This window comes from Dreissena polymorpha, chromosome 6 (assembly GCF_020536995.1).
Source record: "Dreissena polymorpha isolate Duluth1 chromosome 6, UMN_Dpol_1.0, whole genome shotgun sequence".
NCBI lineage: Eukaryota > Metazoa > Mollusca > Bivalvia > Myida > Dreissenidae > Dreissena > Dreissena polymorpha.
The window spans coordinates 46397777-46419464 of record NC_068360.1 but is presented as its reverse complement, the minus strand read 5'-3'; the positions used below and the strand labels follow the sequence as shown (position 1 = coordinate 46419464).

Sequence of the window (21688 nt, the reverse complement as noted above, 5' to 3'; positions counted from 1 at the left end):
TCTTTTTAGTAGCTCTTATACAAATCTGTCATGTATTGAATGCGTACAATTTAAAGTTATTTATGTGACAATCACATTCCAAGTAACTTCAGGCAAACTAAGGTAAACAATAATAAGTTCTAAAACTCAACATAATAACTAGCAATAAGCCTGTTTTCCTTTGCCAATGGAGGTGAAACAGATATGAAAGGGGGGCAACCATGTCATTTCTACTCACTGCCACTGAAGTGCTATAGTTAGAAATGTCGCCAGCGTACATGACATCTGGAATTATGGGAGGCTGAAAATCAGATTTATCTATCACACTTAGGTACAGTGCATTTGAAAACTACAAAAAAAAGTACCAAAATGGCTGTAAGTGTCTTTAAAATCTTATATTTCCTTGGTCTGAATTCAACTTGCAGAGTATAAAAAGTGAAAGAAATAATTTCTAGAAGTAAACACATGTCCAGAAAAGAAAAAATACTCAGTCACTTTACTTCAATATGTCATTAATGGAGAAAAAGAATAGCATATTGTTACTTTTTTATGATAAAAACCTGAAGTACTAAAAGTCTTGAAAAAACGACTTAAATAATAAAGACAATCAAAGCATGCTGTAAAGAGGGTAGTAGATATGCTAAAACATTGACATAACCTGTTTTTAATGTTCAAAGTTTAAATTAAATACACAAAGATATACATCTACAATTAATGTTTACAAGTTTTTGTACTAAATGTATGTTAACAATTTTGGGAAATAAAACGGGGAATAAAACAAAATACTTATAATACGTTTGAGGAAATAAAATCTTTGTAAAGAGAATAAAATGTTGTTTTTTTCCTCTAAAATCAAAAAGTAAAAAATATTATTGTATTATTGAATCATTTTCTTCAAATGAATTTACAAATAGAACAATTCAAACAACACAATTGTAAAGGTTCAAAATTTCGTCAATAATTCAGGGTAGAAAACTGAGAATCCAAAATAATGGGTACAACTCCAGTACTCACTACAACAGAGTCGCTATAGTTAGAAATGTCACCATCATATAAGATCACAGGAATAATCGGTGGCTGAAACACGCAGAGCAAAACAGCAACAGTCCTAACAGAAAATAATTATGACAACTATTTGTATTTTCACATAAATATATACCCTTTAATATTGTCTACAAATTGTTAAAGATGTTCTCAGGAACTTTTTTTTCTCAGACTCTGATAAAATTATATCCATAGGTGTGGTCAAAGACAAAAAATATCTGAAACAAATTGATATAGCTTTAAATTTCTTTTAGTAATCAATTATAGAAATACTGGAAGTCAAATTCTATTTTGTCGTTTAGACAAAAATTTAATGTTATTCATTCTCATGCCACAGGTGGGATTTAATATGCAACCATCCTTGTTGCTTCCAATTGAACATTTATGACATAATAAATAAGAGGTTTGCAGACCTATATAGGTGAGTGTTGACAAGGTTTCACTAAAGCAATATATCAGGAAAACTACCAGCATGTTTTAATTGGACAGGAACCATTTTTGAACAGCGACAAAGATAACATTAGAACACATTTTTCCAGCAAGTTACATGATGATTGGGTATAAAAATTAGACTGCTAGAGCGTTGGCAAGATTTTACTTTGACCATATAAGTAAAACATCCACACTCACAAGCGTCCAACTTTTTAAACAAAACATAACCATCTTCAACCTCTGCCAAGAAATCCTCAGAATAAACTTATAAGCAAGCTTCATCCTGATTGAAAAATGTGACATCTAAACTCTAAATTGTTCACAAGCTTTTAATTTAATTTGACAGAGTAATCTAATTTTTTAAATCTATACCACAATATAATTTAGAAAAATGTTCTGAATACCAATAAATAAATCCTTTTGTTAAAGTGTTAAAAACGTAACTACGGATGAGGGACAATTTTATGCACGACAGATGCTGGACAAAAGGCAAGCATTTAAGCCCGCTAAGTGCACCTTTTGCTCAGGGGAGCTAAAAATGGACACCATTAATGAGGTTATAATTCCAGGTAAGCAACAATGCACTTACATCAATCTTTTTACATATGCTAATAGTGATATCTTGCTTTCAAAAGGTAATCAAATGTAAACAGGGCAACTTATCACCCATGCTGCATTAGTCCACATTTCCACATAAAGTTTTTAGTGTTCACACATATCTTAAAACCAGACTAGCTGAGTGTTAATGTCAATTATTGTCTTCTGCAACAACAGATAAATTGAACTGATATTGAGCATTAGAGGCTAATATCCCATCAAATAAATGGATATTTAAGAACATCTAAAGCACTGTGTTTTAATGATGGATTCCTGGTGTTAGCATTAACATACAATTACTTCATCAAATAATACTATTGGGAATCTCAATTGATATACTCTAAATCATGCATATCATTAACAAAAATAAAAGAGTATGTGTATTTAAGTGTCTTACTTTATAAATATTGTAAAGATAGTTATGCTCATGGTAATGTGGAAGAATGCATTCAAAAACAGATGTACATACTGAGCCAAATCAATAAACCTGTATGGTTAGGCAATGATTAGAATTGTAAAGAATTGAAAGGAGCAATAATAAACTGTTGTCATGGAAACCCCTTCCACCTGGTAGTCCATATATACTTGTGTGAACATTGCTGTTACTTTTGTCACATTATTCATATGTGACGAGCGAAAAAAACTTGTAAACACTGTGCATTTAAGCAAGTTATTATAAAGATCTTTCCGGAATTCAAATAAACTGTTAATAAACAATGTATCCACATATTTGCACTTAAAAGATGTGTACACCTCTAAAGCATAAAAACATGGGAACACTCAATACACAAAAAAGAAGTGTTGCATGAGCCTTCACCACAAACACTAAAACCCAGAACCTTTATTAATGATTATAGGACACTTTTTTAAATCATCAACTTTATCTCATTTTAATTTATAGACCACTGGAAAACATTTAACATCAATAAATTGATTTTCATTGGTTAGTTTTAAATGAAGACACAATTGAGCATAAAAGTGGATTGTTCTGAATCTCGCAATCAACATCAACTTGAAATGTTTACCAATGGAATTTCCTATATAAGCTTTGATTTCAAATTTTAGTCAATTGAAATGCATGATTCAAATAACTAATGATCTAAATGCTGACTAATGGAAATGCCTGTTTCAATTGAATGTTAAATTATGATTTAGACAAATGTTAAGACTGTTCATGAAGCATGAATATATGTCAAGAGTTTGGGAAACAACTCAGGGCTTCTTTGCACCATGGACTCATTAACAAAATCCTTTTATTCTAAAAAATACTGCATTATAATGACCTGTGTACTGTTTTGCTTATCCATATTGATAATGTCTTAGATTTTCTTGCAATATGATTAGATGAAATTTGTCAAAAAAATATGAGATTTTACCCATGATCAAAGGTGCCAATTGGAAGAGAATTAGACAGAAAGAGTGCAGAAAGTAAGGAATATTGGTTACATACGTGGAATATAATAGTCTAAAAAAACTAGGTTCAGGGTTGAGGAAAATCTTAAGAGTGTGCCTTAGACTAAGAACGAGATGACTACTCTAACAGTGCATAGTGAATTAACATGTATGAACACAGCAATTTTAGAGAGATGATTATCATAAAATAGAACAACTTTCTGACAGAAAGACCATTATTCATACAAATCTTTGGTTCTGTCCATTGGTTATTCAACAAACAAACTATGCAAAAAAAGTTTTCTTTCTTTAATCAATACAGTGATCAATTTGAAAGATACTCGTCTGAAATTGATTATTAAAGTGACACAGCAAAAAGTGTACCATGCCTGTTCCTCTCAAATGTTTTTAACAGCAATTGCATCTAACATTTAAAATAAACACTACAAAATTCGTTCAGAGCAACCAGTACCTATTATTGTGAAGTAATAGCAACCTTCAATGGTTAAACAATATATTAATATGTGAACCGGTTTCTTGAAACCCAGTCACAAGTTCTTGAAATTTCACAAAGGAACAAGCACAGTCATTTAAAATTCAGTGTTTGGAAAATTGTAATATCCCACGCATGTCTACTAAGCTGGACGCGTTCAACTTGTGTACTTACAGAGAGTTTTCTAGCTAGGACATCGTCCCAATCAACTGCCTTGAACCACTTGTGTTTCTTGACATCATCTGCTCCATTCTACAACAAATACTACAAGGTTTTGACAAGATTGCAAGCAGCAGTGGCAGACTCCTACAAATGGAGATCCCTGGGAACACACTTGTATAAGAATACTTAGTAAGACAGCAATCTTAAAATAACATGTGTGTTATAGCAACAATGATTTATAATCAGTTGTATGTGTTTTATTGATGAGTTTTGATAACTTATGCATTAAATGGACATGAGCATATATAAATGCATTTTTTAAAACTGATTTGACCACAAAACTGAACTCTTTTATGGATTAAAAAAATCTAAAAAAATTACAACTTTGTCCATGCAAGCCTGAGCAAATTTTATTAAACAAGATAAACATTCTGACCAAATTTCATAAAGATTGGATGAAAACTGTGATCTCTATTGTCTACACAAGGTTTTTCTAATATTTGAACTATTGACCTAGTTTTTGACCCCAGGTGACCCTTATACAATCCCAACCCGGATTTCATCAAGATAAACATTCTGATCAAGTTTTATATAGATTGGAAGAAAACTGTGACTTCTATTGCCTACACAAGGTTTTTCTATTATTTGATCTAGTGACCTAGTTTTTAACCCCAGATGACCCAAATACAATCCCAACCCAGATTTCTTCAAGATTACCATTCTGACCAAATTTCATAAAGATTGGATGAAAACTGCGACCTCTATTGTCTATACAAGGTTTTTCTATTATTTTACCTAGTGACCTAGTTTTTGACCTAGTGACCTAGTTTTTGACCCCAGATGACCCAAATACAATCCAAACCCAGTTTTTATCAAGATAAACATTCTGACCAAATTTCATAAAGATTAGATGAAAACTGTGACCTCTACTGTCAACACAAACAAATTGTTATCGGTTTTTCTATTATTTGACCTAGTGACATAGTTTTTGACCTCAGATGACCCAAATACAATCCCAACCCAGATTCCATCAAGATAAACATTCTGACTAAATTTCATAAAGAATGGATGAAAACTGCGACCTCTATTGTCTACACAAGGTTTTTCTATTATTTGACCTAGTTTTTGACCTAGTGACCTAGTTTTTGACCTCAGATGACCCAAATACAATCCCAACCCAGATTTCATCAAGATAAACATTCTGACCAAATTTCATAAAGATTGGATGAAAACTGTGACCTTTACTGTCTACACAAACAAATTGTTGACGGACGCACGCACACACGCACATACATACGGACGCCGGACATCACACGGTCACATAAGCTCACCATGTCACTTCGTGACAGGTGAGCTAAAAACAAGAGATGTGTTTGTCAGAAACACAATGCCCCCTACTGCGCCGCTTTGAATATTTTTTTATAACTTTGACCTTGAAGGATGACCTTAACCTTTCACCACTCAAAATGTGCAGATCCACGAGATACACATGCATGCCAAATATCAAGTTGCTCTGTTCAATATTAAAAAAGGTTAAAGTTTTGGACCACATATATTTGACCTTTGACCTTGAAGGATGACCTTGACCTTTCATCACTCAAAATGTGCAGCTCCATGAGATACACATGCATGCCAAATATCAAGTTGCTATGTTCAATATTGCAAAAGTTATGACGAAGGTTAAAGTTTTGGTTAAAGTTTTGGGACACACACACACAGACACTTACAATGACAGACAGGCCAAAAACAAAACACCCCCTATATTTTGATCCGGGGGCATAAAAAATGGTGAAAATGAGCCCAAACCAATTACTTTTAATGAATAAGTCATTCAGGACTGTATGTAATGTACATAATGTACATTAACAACACAAATTGAACAGTTTTGTGTGAGAATAATACAACAATTTAATTATCACTTCACATAATACAATACATTCAATGGAGTGCAGATAACCTTCATATTACCCAGTATCAGAACACATGAAATAGTTCTACATAAAATCCTTTGTCCATTTGTCACAGTAGTTATACTAGTATAAAGAAAGTTGTACCAATATGTCCCAAATCGACATGGTTGGATCAGCTTCTCATGTCAAGTTGAAACTGATTAAATGAGGCCTTACCACTGCCCCTGCCTGAGGAATGACCCAGTCAGACATCTTTTGTAAAATAAACCGAGATTTTGTGGTTCATAAATATGAAGTAAAGTCTGACAAAGCTTTAAGCAGATTGTAACAGTAGTTACCTCATGTACCATTGAGTTGGACCAGGTCCTTTTAATAAAGGACCCAATGGTACACCATTCAAATAAGGATTTAATGGTACACCAAACAAATAAAGACCTAATGGTACACTGTACAAATAAGGACCTAATGGTACACCATACAATAAAGGACCTTATGGTACACCCTACAAATAAGGACCTTATGGTACACCATACAAACAAGGACCTTATGGTCCATCATACAAAAAAGAACCTTATGGTACATCATACAAACAAAGACCTTATGATACATCATACAAATAAGAACCTTATGGTACACCATACAAATATACAGAATGAGCCTCATGTAAAAATAGGGAATGATTATTTCGATGACAGAATGTTTTACCTTCATGTTTCCGAGGCGTTTTGTTCTGTCTGGAACCAACAACTTCTTGATGAGATCTCTGAAACAACATTTCAAAAGCTGACGCTAGAAACACAATAAGTGATGACATTACGGCCATAAAGTAAAAGTATGATAGCACTGGAATGTAATACATAGAGAATAATAGGTTAGTGTTGATTATAGATCAGGTTTATCATGCGAGGCTTAGAAAACAAAAAGCACGAGCCTTGGCGAGTTAAAACCTGTAACCAAGGTCAGTGTATTACTCCGCGTTCCAAAAATAACCGCTGATCAAATAATCATTTTTTTTTAATCAGAATATCGTTCTGTAACAAAGTGTCGAGCGTTATTAATTACAATTTTAATCATATTGAATTGCAAATCTTTAAGTTTTATGATATCAATATGACATTAAGTTGTTATATACAAGGAACTACATTTGTTTACAACGTAGCCTAACACCACACACAATTCACTTTCGATATCAAACTATCGAGTCGATCACGAGGGGCACAATATTTGCTTCTTTGTTATAATATGTGGTTATTCGTGACGAAATAACAAAGATTACTTGGATTTAAGCTAATTATATACATTAACATTTTGAATGTTGAAAGTGGCACCAAAGAATTGTGAGGCAAAGTTGTTCGAACTAGAGAAAGACATTTGCTGGTGAAGTGACTGGGTGGGGCGAACATCAAGATCAACTTGTTCGACGGTAGACAGTGGTTGTCTAGGCTGCATTTCGGCCATAGTTTCGGTGCATGAAGGTGAACAAGAGGAATCTGTTGGATTGTTACATTTACTGGACTGAGCAAGAATGATCACTGTTGCTGCTGTTCAACAGATATGTTGGAATAATTGGTTATGGACTGGACATTTTTGTGCCCTGTTATGGCCATGGTTTCAGTGGCTGGAATGTTTGCATTTCGAAGTTTTTGGACCAGTAATTTGCGAACTGAGTGGTTCGTTATTCTCTTGTGCTTGAGAAAGCCGGCGTCTTTTGCCATGGCCTTCAGCATCTGACCTAACTTGTTGACACCCAATTGTTGACGCAAGAATCACCGGGATGCAGTGTCATTTGTGCGTATTGCCAGGTAGAAAAGATGCTTTGAAGAAAAATCAGATGGACGCATATCCGAGTACAGCTTGTAAATAAACACAGGATTTCTTGGTCCAGATGATTGTTTTCTACGGTCAAAGGGGAGCAACTCGAACTGACTTCTTCAAAGGGGAGCAACAACAACAGAACCTATTTGCATAGTGTTAAATTTACCTAATACTAGGTTTTAATGACAATAAATGCCAAAAAACTCGTTTTTTGCTACTTTCCTTTGTTTTAAAGTCATTAAGATTGACACACATTTGAGATTGTTTTTATTATTGATGCACTTGGCAAATACAGGTGACGAGGTGCGTGGGAAAAAGTAGTCCCGGTTCGGCAGTTGATGACGTCATTTCGTGCCATTGATTATAGCCTTGCCGTTGATTATAGATGAAATTTAATCAACGGGGCTTTAATCAACCGATTTCACTGTAAAAGTGGGATAAAAAGTCGTCCGCCAAGCGACCAGGAGGTCATGGGTTTGATCTCCACTGGCAGCGTCCTTTACATCACCCCAGTGAGACTCACTGGCAGCGTCCTTTACATCACCCCAGTGAGACTTAGTGAAACTACTGGTTCTATCCAGGAAACGGACTTGAGGTTGTTTCAATAAGCCATAAACCTTATTGTTTCAATGCAATTAAGGTTATGTAAATAGTTTTAAACTAAACCAAAGTTTCTGTTCATGGAACCTAATTCCTAACATTGTAATATGCTTATGCTTTGTTTACACTTTTATGGTTTTGTTTCACTGAAAACTGCTTGCTTACTAGAAGCTTGAAACATACAGAATGAAGGTGGGGAGTGGGGGGGGGGGGGGGTTAACCGGGAAACTTTTTTTTTTTAATGAAATAACCATATATAAGTTACTGTATTAAAACATAAAACAATCTATACGTGAATGAGTCATGGAATTCAGAGGGCTTGCGAAAGCTTGATAAAATTCAGGAATAAACTTAAGTTCAATGTTAGAATTACATTAACTGTTTTAAAAGCCAGATTTATCTCAGAAGATATTTTATTTGTTTTCTGCACATGCCCAAGAGAGAACAAGAGCACCGCCTTGCAAGTGCAGACCGCTCATCTATTTTTATTTTTTAAGGTGTAGGGACCTATCTCAATTTCAATCACAAAGGAGGGAGGGGTGGAGTGGAGAGGGGTGTATAATGTGGGGGTGTGGTCATTTATTACATTATCTTCCAACAAGGGCTGTTTGTAAAACATGCATGCCCCCCATATTGGCTGTCCGTTGTAGTGGCAGCCATTGTGTGAATACGATTTTTGTCACTGTGACCTTGACCTTTGACCTAGTGACCTGAAAATCAATAGGGGTCATCTGCGGGTCACGATCAATGCACCTATGAAGTGTCATGATCCTAGGCAAAAGCGTTCTTGAGTTATCATCCGAAAATCATTTTACTATTTCGGGTCACCGTGACCTTGACCTTGTGACCTCAAAATCAATAGGGGTCATCTGCAAGTCATGATCAATCTACCCATGAAGTTTCATGATCCTAGGCGTATGCGTTCTTGAGTTATTATCCGGAAACCATTTTACTATTTTCGGTCACCGTGACCTTGACCTTTGACCTAGTGACCTCAAAATCAATAGGGGTCATCTGCGAGTCATGATCAATCTACCCATGAAGTTTCATGATCCTAGGCGTATGCCTTCTTGAGTTATCATCTGGAAACCATTTTACTATTTAGGGTCACCGTGACCTTGACCTTTGACCTAGTGACCTCAAAATCAATAGGGGTCATCTGCAAGTCATGATCAATCTACCCATGAAGTTTCATGATCCTAGGCGTATGCGTTCTTGAGTTATCATTCAAAAACCATTTTACTATTTCTGGTCACCGTGACCTTGACCTTTGACCTAGTGACCTCAAAATCAATAGGGGTCATCTGCGAGTCATGATCAATGTACCTATGAAGTTTCATGATCCTAGGCCCAAGCGTTCTTGAGTTATCATTCGGAAACAACCTGGTGGACAGACCGACAGACTGACAGACCGACTGACAGACCGACATGAGCAAAGCAAAATACCCCCTTTTCTTTGAAGGGGGGCATAATGACAATCTGCCAAATGATATACCGGTAGTAAGAACAGTCTGACAACCACCTGACGGACGGACCGACAGACGGACCGACCGACAGACCGACATGAGCAAAGCAATATACCCCCTCTTCTTCGAAGGGGGGCATAAAAATGCCAAAAAAATATTTATTTTTTTTTGGGGGGGGGGGGGGATTCTTGGGTGTTGGACAGTATTTCAAAAATAATAAATATAAATATTTGTGTTTTTTAACCATGATTGAAAAAAAAAGATATGTGTTCATCAAAAACACAATGCCCCCTATTGCACCGCTTTAAAATTATTATTTTTTTTTTTTACCTTTGACCTTGAAGGATGATTTTGAACTTCCACCACTCAAAATGTGCAGCATTATGAGAACGTCGCTTTGAAATATTTTTTTGACCTTTGACCTTGAAGGATGACCTTGACCTTGAAGGATGACCTTGATCTTGAACTTCCACCACTCAAAATGTGCAGCTTCATGATAATGCCGATTTGAAATTATTTTGTTTTTTACCTTTAACCTTGACGAATGACCTTGGCGAATGACCTTGACCTTGAACTTCCACCACTCAAAATGTGCAGCTTCATGAGAACGCCACTTTGATTTTTTTATAAAAATTTTACCTTTGACCTTGAAGGATGACCTTGACCTTGAAGGATGTTCTTGACTTTGAACTTCTACCACTCAAAATGTGCAGCTTCATGAAAACGCCGCTTTGATTTTTTTTTAACCTTTGACCTTGAAGGATGCCCTTGACCTTGAAGAATGACCTTGAACTTCCACCACTCAAAATGTGCAGCTTCATGATAACGCCGCTTTAAATTAAAAAAAATAATTGACCTTTGACCTTGAAGGATGACCTTGACCTTGAAGAATGACCTTGACCTTGAACTTCCACCACTCAAAATATGCAGCTTCATGAGAACGCCGCTTTGAATTTTTTTTGTGTGACCATTGACCTTAAAGGATGACCTTGACCTTGAAGGATGACCTTTACCTTCCAAAACAAAAAATGTGCAGCTTCATAAGAACGCCGCTTTTTTTTTTTTTTTTTTTTTTTTACCTTGAAGGATGACCTTGACCTTGAACTTCCACCACTCAAAATGTGCAGCTTCATGATAACGCCGCTTTGAAATTATTTTTTTTGACCTTTGACCTTGAAGGATGACCTTGACCTTGAAGAATGACCTTGACCTTGAACTTCCACCACTCAAAATGTGCAGCTTTATGAGACCGCTGCTTTGAAATTTTTAATTTATTTATTGACCTTTGACCTTGAAGGATGACCTTGACCTTGAAGGATGACCTTGACCTTGAACTTCCACCACTCAAAATGTGCAGCTTCATGAAAACGCCGCATTGAATTATTATTTTTTTGACCTTCAAGGATGACCTTGACTTTGAACTTCCACCACTCAAAATGTGCAGCTTCATGAGATTCACATGCATGCCAAATATCAAGTTGCTATCTTCAATATTTAAAAAGTTATGGCCAATGTTAAAGTTTTTGGACGGACAGACGCCATATATTTGACATTTGACCTTGAAGGATAACCATGCCCTTCACCTTTCACCACTCAAAATGTTCAGCTCCATGAGATAAAGATGCATTCCATATATCAAGTTGCTATCTTCAATATTGAAAAAGTTATGGCCAATGTTAAAGTTTTTTCAGACGGACGGACAGACTGACTGACATACTGACGGACAGTTCATTGCTACATGCCACCCTACCGGGGGAATAAAAAAAAATTGTATTTTTTTTTTGGGGGGGGGGGGGGTATATATCTTAAAAAAAAAAATTGGAGAGGGGGGATTCGAGGGGGATTGAGGGGGATTTCGATGGGGGGGGTCAAAGGTCAAGGTAAAATTCAGCTTGCCTGATACAGTACCCTCATGATAGCATGAAAGTTTGAAAGCAATAGCCTTGATACTTTAGAAGTAAAGTGGATCTAAACAAAAAATGTAACCATATATTCAAAGTTACTAAGTAAAAAAAGGGCCATAATTCCTTAAAAATGACAACCAGAGTTATGCAACTTGTCCTTTACTGTCCCCTTATGATAGTTTGCGAGTGTTCCAAGTATGAAAACAATATCTATGATACATGTACTTTAGGGGTAAAGTGGGACCAAAACACAAAACTTAACCAAATTTTCAAGTATAAAGGGCCCATAATTCCGTCAAAATGCCAGTCGGGGTTACATAACTTTGCCTACATAGTCCCCTTACGATAGGTTGTAAGTGTTGCAAGTATGAAAGCAATAGTTATGATACTTTAGGAAAAAAGTGGGCCTAAACACAAAACTTAACTAAAATTTTCAACTTTCTAAGTATGAAAAGGGCACATAATTATGTCAAAATGCCAGTCAGAGTTACATAACTTTGCCTGCACAGTCCCCTTATGATAGTAAGTGTTGCAAGTATGAAAGCAATAGCTTTGATACTTAGGAATAAAATGGACCTTAACACAAAACTTAACCAAAATTTTCAATTTTCTAAGTAGAAAAAGGGCACATAATTCTGTCAAATTGCAAGCGAGAGTTATCTAACTTTGCCTGCCCAGTCCCCTCATGATAGTAAGTAAGTGTACCAAGTTTGAATGCAATAGCATTGATACTTTATTATAAAGTGGACCTAAACGCAAAACTTAACCGGATGCCGATGCCGAAGCAAAGGTGATGACAATAGCTCATAATTTTTTTTCAAAAAATAAATGAGCTAAAAATAACAGCGAATTTATTTTCTATTAAACCTTTCATAATATCAGTCAATATTTTAACTGTCTCAATATGAAAGAATAAACCTTTGGTCATGCACTTCAAATACATATTTTCATGAAAATTAAACTGCTTCAGCATAAATAGCTTTTACTTTTAAAACTACAATAGTGCAGTTTAACTTCATCATTTCGATTGCATTTAATCAAACTTAATGACCTGTTCACAATGAAACTGGTACTGTCACATTGAACAAATAATCTTTAATTAATCTGTTAAACACACAAATAATCCTGTATTAAGTAAATCTTAACACCTGGAAGCAACCATAGACCTGACCCTTTATTAAAGAAAGTTTTCAATTTTTGTCTTCAAACTGGTAAAAACCGTACATGTTTGAATGTTAAAATGTTCATATGAATGCTTTGCATGTAATCAACATACAATGATAACCCTCCAAACTCGATATCCCAGGGTCCTTAAGACATGTCCGGTTGAGAAAGGATTCCAGATGAGAGCAGAAGGAACTTATCTGATTTTGGATGGGTCACTGTATAGTTAATAAAATAAAAACACATGGACCTTTAACAATTTATACTGATACATAATTCATTATTAATCAGTTTTGTTGCATAGTATAACTCCGTTTTGTTGTATTGCAAACATTATTAGGTGTCACTATCATTGTATCAGTAAGCTTTGAATTTAATTAAAATGTAAAATAAAGTATCATGCACATACACAATTAATCCTTTTCAAAGCAATTTAAGTTCACACTTAGATAAAATGCCCTGCATCATGGTTAAGTGCTAAAATGGGTCGTATACCACTTGCAGCCATGGTAGCTCCCATGGTAAAGTGCTAAAATGGGTCATATGCCACTTGCAGCCATGGTAGCTCCAGAAAAAAACAGGAGATACACTGTCCACTATATAGTCATACGCAGACTGGTCTGTAGATACACTGTCCACTATATAGACATACACAGACTGTTCGTAGATACACTGTCCACTATATAGTCATACACAGACTGGTCTGTAGATACACAGTCCACTATATAGTCATACACAGACTGGTCTGTAGCATACATGCCATAATTTTTCAGACCAATTCCGGGACATTGAGTTAAATTGTCCGGGACTTTTGCCGATTTTCCGGGACATGTATAAAATGTAGCGATATTTATAGACATATGCATTTTTTGTACGTTTTTTTTTTTGTTTCGCATCGTTTATTGCAAAAGTTCGAAAGCCTATCCGAAATACACTTGATCTGTTAACGTCAAATTAAACATTACTACTTCCTTTACGAGATACAAGCCACGTGTTTTCAGTGTAAGCGTTCTAAACATAGATGGTGACGTCACTGCGTTATTGTAATTAAGACCGGGTCGTCCACTTGTCTTGAACCTTACATACGCATTTCACTTATTTGCTGCTGGGACAAGTGGACGAATCTGCTGGGCGTTTTGACATGGCGAACGCAATTCAAATTCACTTATTATTTTTAACGTTATGTTAACTGGGGGTTTAGAACAAGACAATAATAAACCTAGTGAGGATGATGTTTTTATATGCTTACTTTTTTACTCAACTTCTTTGTCGGTTAAACGTGCATACCTAAACTGCTTTTAATTTTTTACTCAGCGATGTTGGACTTCAGATGTGTGAACAACTATCCTTTGCCCTTACGCAGCGGGAAATAATGACGTAGTAGATTAAAGTCAATTAACAACCACATTAAACAATGCCGCCTTTTCAATTTGACCGCGAACTTGAGACAATCGATATGATAACAGGACCCCTGTTAATTGATTGATTTTGACACGCAGCGTAGTTTGCCTATTCGGGTAGGCATTGTCATGGAGACGCTGCAGATATACACAGATTCGAGGTGCAGTTAAGCCTAAGATAAGGTACATGCATATATGGATTTTGTTAATTCCCGGACATTTGACAGATTTCCGGGACAGCGGGACAAGTTCTTCATTTCCGGGACTGTCCCGGACAATCCGGGACGTATAGCATGTATGTCTGTAGATACACTGTCCACTATATAGTCATACACAGACTGGTCTGTAGATACACTGTCCAATATATAGTCATACACAGACTGGTCTGTAGATACACTGTCCACTATATAGTCATACACAGACTGTTCGTAGATACTGTCCACTATATAGTCATACACAGACTGGTCTGTAGATACACAGTCCACTATATAGTCATACACAGACTGGTCTGTAGATACACTGTCCACTATATAGTCATACACAGACTGGTCTGTAGATACACTGTCCAATATATAGTCATACACAGACTGTTCTGTAGATACACATGTACACTGTCCACTACATGTATATAGTCATACACAGACTGGTCTGTAGATACACTGTTCACTATTCATACACAGACAGGTCTGTAGATACACTGTCCACTATATAGTCATACACAGACTGGTCTGTAGATACACATGTACACTGTCCACTATATAGTCATACACAGACTGGTCTGTAGATACACTGGCTGCATTTGACAAAAGATTCATTTTGATGACGCTGGCTATATTATGTGTGATATATATGCTTGTTTGCCACCTAAAGCCGTCTTTTCTTTGCTGTTAATAGCTCTAATATAATAGAAAATTATCATATAATTGTTAAAGCAAATAACTTATTTCTAAAGAGTGAAGTTCTGTCTGCCAATGTGTGTTTAAAAATGTGAATTATTATAGCATTAGCAGCAAACACTTATGAAATAGTAATTTATACACGATCTTGATATTTCTGAGAATAAATCATACAAAAAATCTCACAATCCTCTAGGAATGCTTTTGTAATCAGGTGTTTCCACTGATAGATTACTTAACCCAACTGATGTATATCACAGCTTATTCACTAGCAAACCATCGCAGATTCACATGTGTTCTATTGGACTTGGCATGAAAGAACAAAATCAAAACATTTTTAAGCTGCTTATTTCCAACCTAACACAGAACCCAGACTCGCCACATCTATTTATAAAGTAAAGTAATCGACCAGTAATATCTATGACATCAATCTGGTATATATAAAGTCATATTAACTCTATTTCTGAGAAAAAATAAATCTCTCACTTTAGGCCAAAAGGTTCAAACCGCAATGGTACTAACCCTTCTCAGTAAAATAACTGTGACAAATACTTAACGCTTCTAAGTGTGATGAACCATATTGCAAGTTTTGCGAACAATGGAAGGTGTTAGACAACTATCGGAAATGAACAAACACAGAATTCATAGTTTGCTTTTTTAATTGCGTTTATTACAGGTTCATACTAGCGAGTAGAGGTACATCACATGCTCATCTTTAAACTCGTTGGTCAAAGTACAACCTTGTAGTAACTTTCTGTCATTTTAAAATTATTTAAAATGCATTGCAAACATATATAGCTGTAATTTATACTATACGGCATAATTTTAAAAGCGTGTGCTATTACCGGTAGTCGTTGATACAATTGACGCTATTTGTGGGCACTTCCATTTTCGAACTAAGTTTTCGGACACCTGTATTTTGTGAATATTTTTCGTATCTAAGTTTTCGGACACGAATTTTAAAAGTTATTTTTAAGTGTCCAAAAACATAGATTAATTACGGTACTATTTAAACCTAAGATGTGACAAAGAACAGACACCTAAACATAAATATGTATGAAAGACACCAGTATCTTGCCCATATGCAACATCTGACTTCTAAGTGTGACCTTGACTACTGGCATAGGTTTGTGGCATGACATGCCCTCTCCACACACTGATCATGAATCAATTTACTTTCAAATTGCCAAGTTAGTGATCAGGTAACAGTAAGGGAAAGCTCTAGTTTGCCCACTGACCTTTGACCTTACTGTGGCCTCAACTATTGCAGTATAAACACTTTACTGATACACCAGCTTACTTATGTTAGACATGGTGTTGTAACTTCTCATAAATGGTTAAAATGTGTCAAAGTGAATCATTCAAACAACAAGAAGAAACAGTATATCATCACCACACAAAAATATCCCACAGTTCCATGTATGCTTGCCACAGTAAATCAATTCATGCAGTTTATATCCGACTGTGCTTTGCAACCAATTTCCACAAATATTGATTCTAGCGTGTCATCGCCAGTGATTTTAAGACGTCCTCCTACATGGTGTTTTTGAATGGCATGCATCTGGTTGTGACACCAACTCTCTATACAAGATCAATGACGTTTCCACAGACTTAAATTAGGCCATCTATGGAAGATTATGATTTACAGAGCTGTTGAATAACATTTGATTCTGTACAGTCGCTATCAAATATTCATGCCTTTGAAGATCAGTTTTTATAAACTATTTATGCATTTTCAAAGACTTCTATCAACTCATGTGTTGCTTAATGTTTGTAACCATCATTGCTGCTTCTATTTTAAGAATAAGTTTCAATTTTCATGGATTGCTTGCCCAAAGTTATATTCCTAGGCATTTATCTGTCTTTTATTCACGAATCTTTTTACAATTTATGAATCTAATAGGCTATGAAACCTTAAAGAAAAGTTCTTAGCATTTGTTCAAGCCAGAAAAGTTCATCTGAACAAGACAGTATACCATGTTCATTATTACGATGTATTTATAGCTTAATGAATGAGGCACACGCACATTTTTACTTCGCTTTACATCTTCCATGTAATTGCTCACAGAGAGAGAAATGTTCCAACTATAAATAAATGCCATAACAAAAGAACTGATTTCTAGGTGCTGCTGGAACTATTATAGAGTACATGGGAACAATTGGATATATATCTGCCTAGCTCTCTGAAAACAGAGCTTATTGCATGAGCATAACGTGTCATCCCAAATTAGCCTGTGCAGTCCACACAGGCTGTCAGGGACAAAAACACTTACAGATTAAACAGGCTATGAATAGACTTCCTTTAAATGAAAAATACCATAACAAGAGGGCCTGAAAGGCCTAAAGCTCACCTGAGATTCAAAGGAACTGACCTATTCTGTGCAGCCCAAGATGTCATTAGAACAAATGTTCTAACCAACTTTCATGAATAGTGAACTCTGGCGGCCACGTTTTTTTATCAGACCAGAACCATTTTTATACTCATCCAAGGTATCTCTTAAACCAATATTCTGACCAAGTCTCATAAAGATTACACAGTAAATGTGATGTGACTTTTAAGAGTGTTAACAAGTTTTCACAATAGCCATGTAAGGAAAAATGCACCCCCCCCCCCCCCCTGACGACCATGTTTTTCAACCAACTGGAACAAGTTTTTAACTCGTCCAAGATATCATTTGGACAAATCTTCGGACGAAGTTTCATGAAGATCAGACAATAAATGTGGCCTCTAGAGTGTTAACAAGGTTTTACTATAGCCATTATGAAAGCCATATAAGGAAAGATGACCTGCCCTCTGGTGCACATGTTTTTCAACCAACCGGAACTATTTCATAACTCATCAAAGATATCATTGGGACAAATATTCTGACCAAGTTTAATGATGATCTGGCAATAAATGTGGCCTCTAAAGTGTTAACAAGGTTTAACAATAGCCATATAAGGAAAATGCCCCGCCCCCTGGTGGCCATGTTTTTCAACCAACCCAAACCATTTTCAAACTCGACCAAGATATCATTGGGGTAAATCTTCTGACCTAGTTTCATGAAGATCGGACAATAAATGTGGCCCCTAGAGTGTTAACAGGGTTTTACTTAAGCCATATATAGCCATATAAGGAAAAATGCCCAGCATCCTGGTGGCCATGTTTTTCAAGCAACCGGATTCATTTTCGATCTTGTCCAAGATATCATTGGGACAAATCTTCTGACCATGTTTCATGATGATCGGACATGTGGCTTCTAGATTGTTAACAAGGTTTTACTATAGCTATTTAAGGAAAAATGCCACGTCCCCTTTGCGGCCATGTTTTTCAATAAACCGGAACCATTTTCGAACTCATCCAAGATATCATTGGGACAAATCTTCTTACCAAGTTTCATGAACATTGGACAATAAATGTGGCCTCCAGAGTGTTAACAAGGTTTGACTTAAGCCATATAAAGCCATATAAGAAAAAAGTCCTTGCCCCCTGGTGGCCATGTTTTTAAAGCAGCTGGCATCATTTTCAAACTCCTCAAAGATATTATTGGGATGAATCTCCTGACAAAGTTTCATGAAGATCGGACAATAAATGTGGCCTCTAGAGTGTTAACAATGTTTTACTATAGCCATAAAGAGCCAATAGGAAAAATGCCTCGCCCCCTCGTGGCCATGTTTTTCAAGCAAACGTAACCACCATTTTCGAAATCATCCAAGATATCATTGAGACCAATCTTCTGCCCAAATTTCATAAAGATTGAACATTCAATGTGGCCTCTAGAGTGTTAACAAGGCAAATATTGATGCCACACGACACACAACACATGATGCACAACGCACGATGGACAACAGACAAAAGGCGATCACGATGGACAACAGACAAAAGAGGATCACAAAAACTCACCATTAGCACATTGTGCTCAGGTGAGCTAAAACCCAACAGTGCACAGGCATGTATAGGGCGACACTTTACACACACGCATTAAGCCCAGTTTTGCTTACGCAAGATATAATATATCATATAAATTGTACATACTTTGCCACTGGGTCTATGTGTCTCGGCCAGTCAATTTTCCCTGCCAGAATCTTTTCGTAAATGCCAAACGGTTGATCATCAAAGAATGGAGGAAACCTACATGTACAAGAATAGTCCAAAATATGTCAGATGAATGGAGAAAACCTACAAAAAATCTAGGATTATTTAAAGGGGACTTTTTATGAAGTTTCACTAATAGCAAAGATACATGTATGTATATTTTGGGTTACAAGTTGTATTTGTCCTAAATATGATATAAGAGTAGTTCAATAATAACTTTTCTTTGAATAGTACAATTATAACTCAACTAAATTTCGTAATCAAACAATTCTTTACATGAACTGAAGTTAAAATAAATATAATTACCTTCACATAATTATGTATTAGATAATATATTTCAATAAAACTTACATGAAACCCTTTTTGTAAGCAAGTACAATGTAGATTTATCTATGGTTATATGTAATAAAAAAATATGTATGTATTATCATCTATCTTCTGTCTTGTTATACATTTAATACAATTAAAAACACCTATGATAACTAGATATAAAACATGAAGTCAGAACATATGCAGCAAATTCCTTGCAGAGCAATCCAATTGAGTGATACGCCAACACAGCCCAGTGTGAACATTCTGACACCAAGCGAGCAACAGTCCCACAACAATCTTGCCAGCATGCAATACAACCAATTAGAAATCCACTAAATCTTTGTACATGTATAAGAACAACCCTGGTGCTTTGATTGTTCAATCATTATGTTACAGATTTTGTTAGATAGTGAAATATGCTAACAAATTACCTCAGCAGTAGGCATATTTGTGTCAGGTACATGTAGATGGGATTTGTTATGTGATTTTGAGTCTTTATGTTACAAGGTACTCTCTACCTATTTCATGATAAAGAGACCATCTATGTTCACACTTACATGAAAATCATTTCATAGATGAGAATTCCCAGACACCATCTAAATTCTCAGTAACCCTACCATCATTTCATAGATGAGGCTTCCCAGAGACCATCTATGTTCACACTTTCCTGAGGATCTTTTCATAGATGAGTATTCCCAGAGACCATCTATGTTCACACTTACATGAGAATCATTTCATAGATGAGTATTCCCAGAGACCATCTATATTCACACTAACCCTACCATCATTTTATAGATGAGTATTCTCACAGACCATCATAATGTTCACACTTACCTGAGGATCATTTCATAGATGAGCATTCCCAGATACCATCTTCGTTAAATTTACCCTGAGGATCATTTCATAGATGAGTATTGCCGGATACCATCTATGTTCACACTTACCCTACCATCATTTCATGGATGAGTATTCACACAGACCATCTATGTTCACATTTACCCAAGGATTATTTCATAGAGGAGTATTCCGAGATACCATCTATGTTCAAATTTATCCTGAGGACCACTTCATAGATGAGTATTTTCAGATACCATCTATGTTCCCACTTACCTGAGGAGGTATTTCATAGATGTGTATTCCCCGATACCATCTATGTTAACACTTATCCCATGATCATTTCAGAGATTAGTATTCCCAGAGTCCATCTATGTTCACACTTACCCCACGATCATTTCATAGATGAGTATTCCCATAGACCATCTATGTTCACACTTACCCCACAATTATGCATAGATGAGTATTCCCATAGACCATCTGTGTTCACACTTACCCCACGATCATTTCATAGATGAGTATTCCCATAGACCATCTGTGTTCACACTTACCCCACAATTATTCATAGATGAGTTTTCACAGAGACTATCTATGTTCACACTTACCCCATGGTGATTTCATCGATGAGTATTCACAGATACCATCTATGTTCACACTTACCCAAAGATCATCTCATAGATGAGTATTACCTGAGACCATCTATGTTCACACTTACCCCAAGATCATTTTATAGAGGAGTTATCACAGAAACCATCTATGTTCACACTTACTCCATGATCATTTTAAAGATGAGTATTCACAGATACCATCTATGTTCACACTTACCCCATGATCATTTCATAGATGGGTATTACCTGAGACCATCTATGTTCAAACTTACCCCACAATCATTTCATAGAGGAGTTTTCACAGAGACCATCTATGTTCACACTTGCCCCACAATCATTTCATAGAATAGTTTTCCCAGAGACCGTCTATGTTCGCACTTACCCCACAATCATTTTAAAGATGAGTATTCACACAGACTATCTATATTCACACTTGCCCTACCATCATTTCAAAGATGAATTTTCACAGAGACCATCTACCCCATGATGATTTCATAGATGAGTATTCACAGAGATCATCTATGTTCACACTTAGCCCACGATCATTTCATAGATGAGTGTTCCCAGAGACCATCCATGTTCACACTTACCCCACGATCATTTCA

At 36.0% G+C, this 21688-nt stretch overlaps 1 protein-coding gene across 4 annotated transcripts in view; it reads right to left on the bottom strand.

Moving 5' to 3' along the window:
- The window catches only part of LOC127833250 (cAMP-dependent protein kinase catalytic subunit PRKX-like), a 74832-nt gene that overhangs the window by 12995 nt on the left and 40149 nt on the right, over positions 1 to 21688 (bottom strand). For 3 of the 4 annotated variants that reach the window (XR_008027277.1, XM_052358413.1, XM_052358415.1), the window contains exons 5-8: positions 19270 to 19365; positions 6715 to 6772; positions 4112 to 4189; positions 218 to 280 (exon numbers count right to left, since the gene is read on the bottom strand). Coding sequence is in view for 3 of the 4 variants with exons in the window: in XM_052358413.1 (XP_052214373.1) it covers positions 218 to 280; positions 4112 to 4189; positions 6715 to 6772; positions 19270 to 19365 (295 nt within the window). In the remaining variant the exon portion in view is untranslated. The remainder of the gene's footprint in view (positions 1 to 217; positions 281 to 4111; positions 4190 to 6714; positions 6773 to 19269; positions 19366 to 21688) is intronic. The other variant, XM_052358414.1, reaches the window with a different exon arrangement.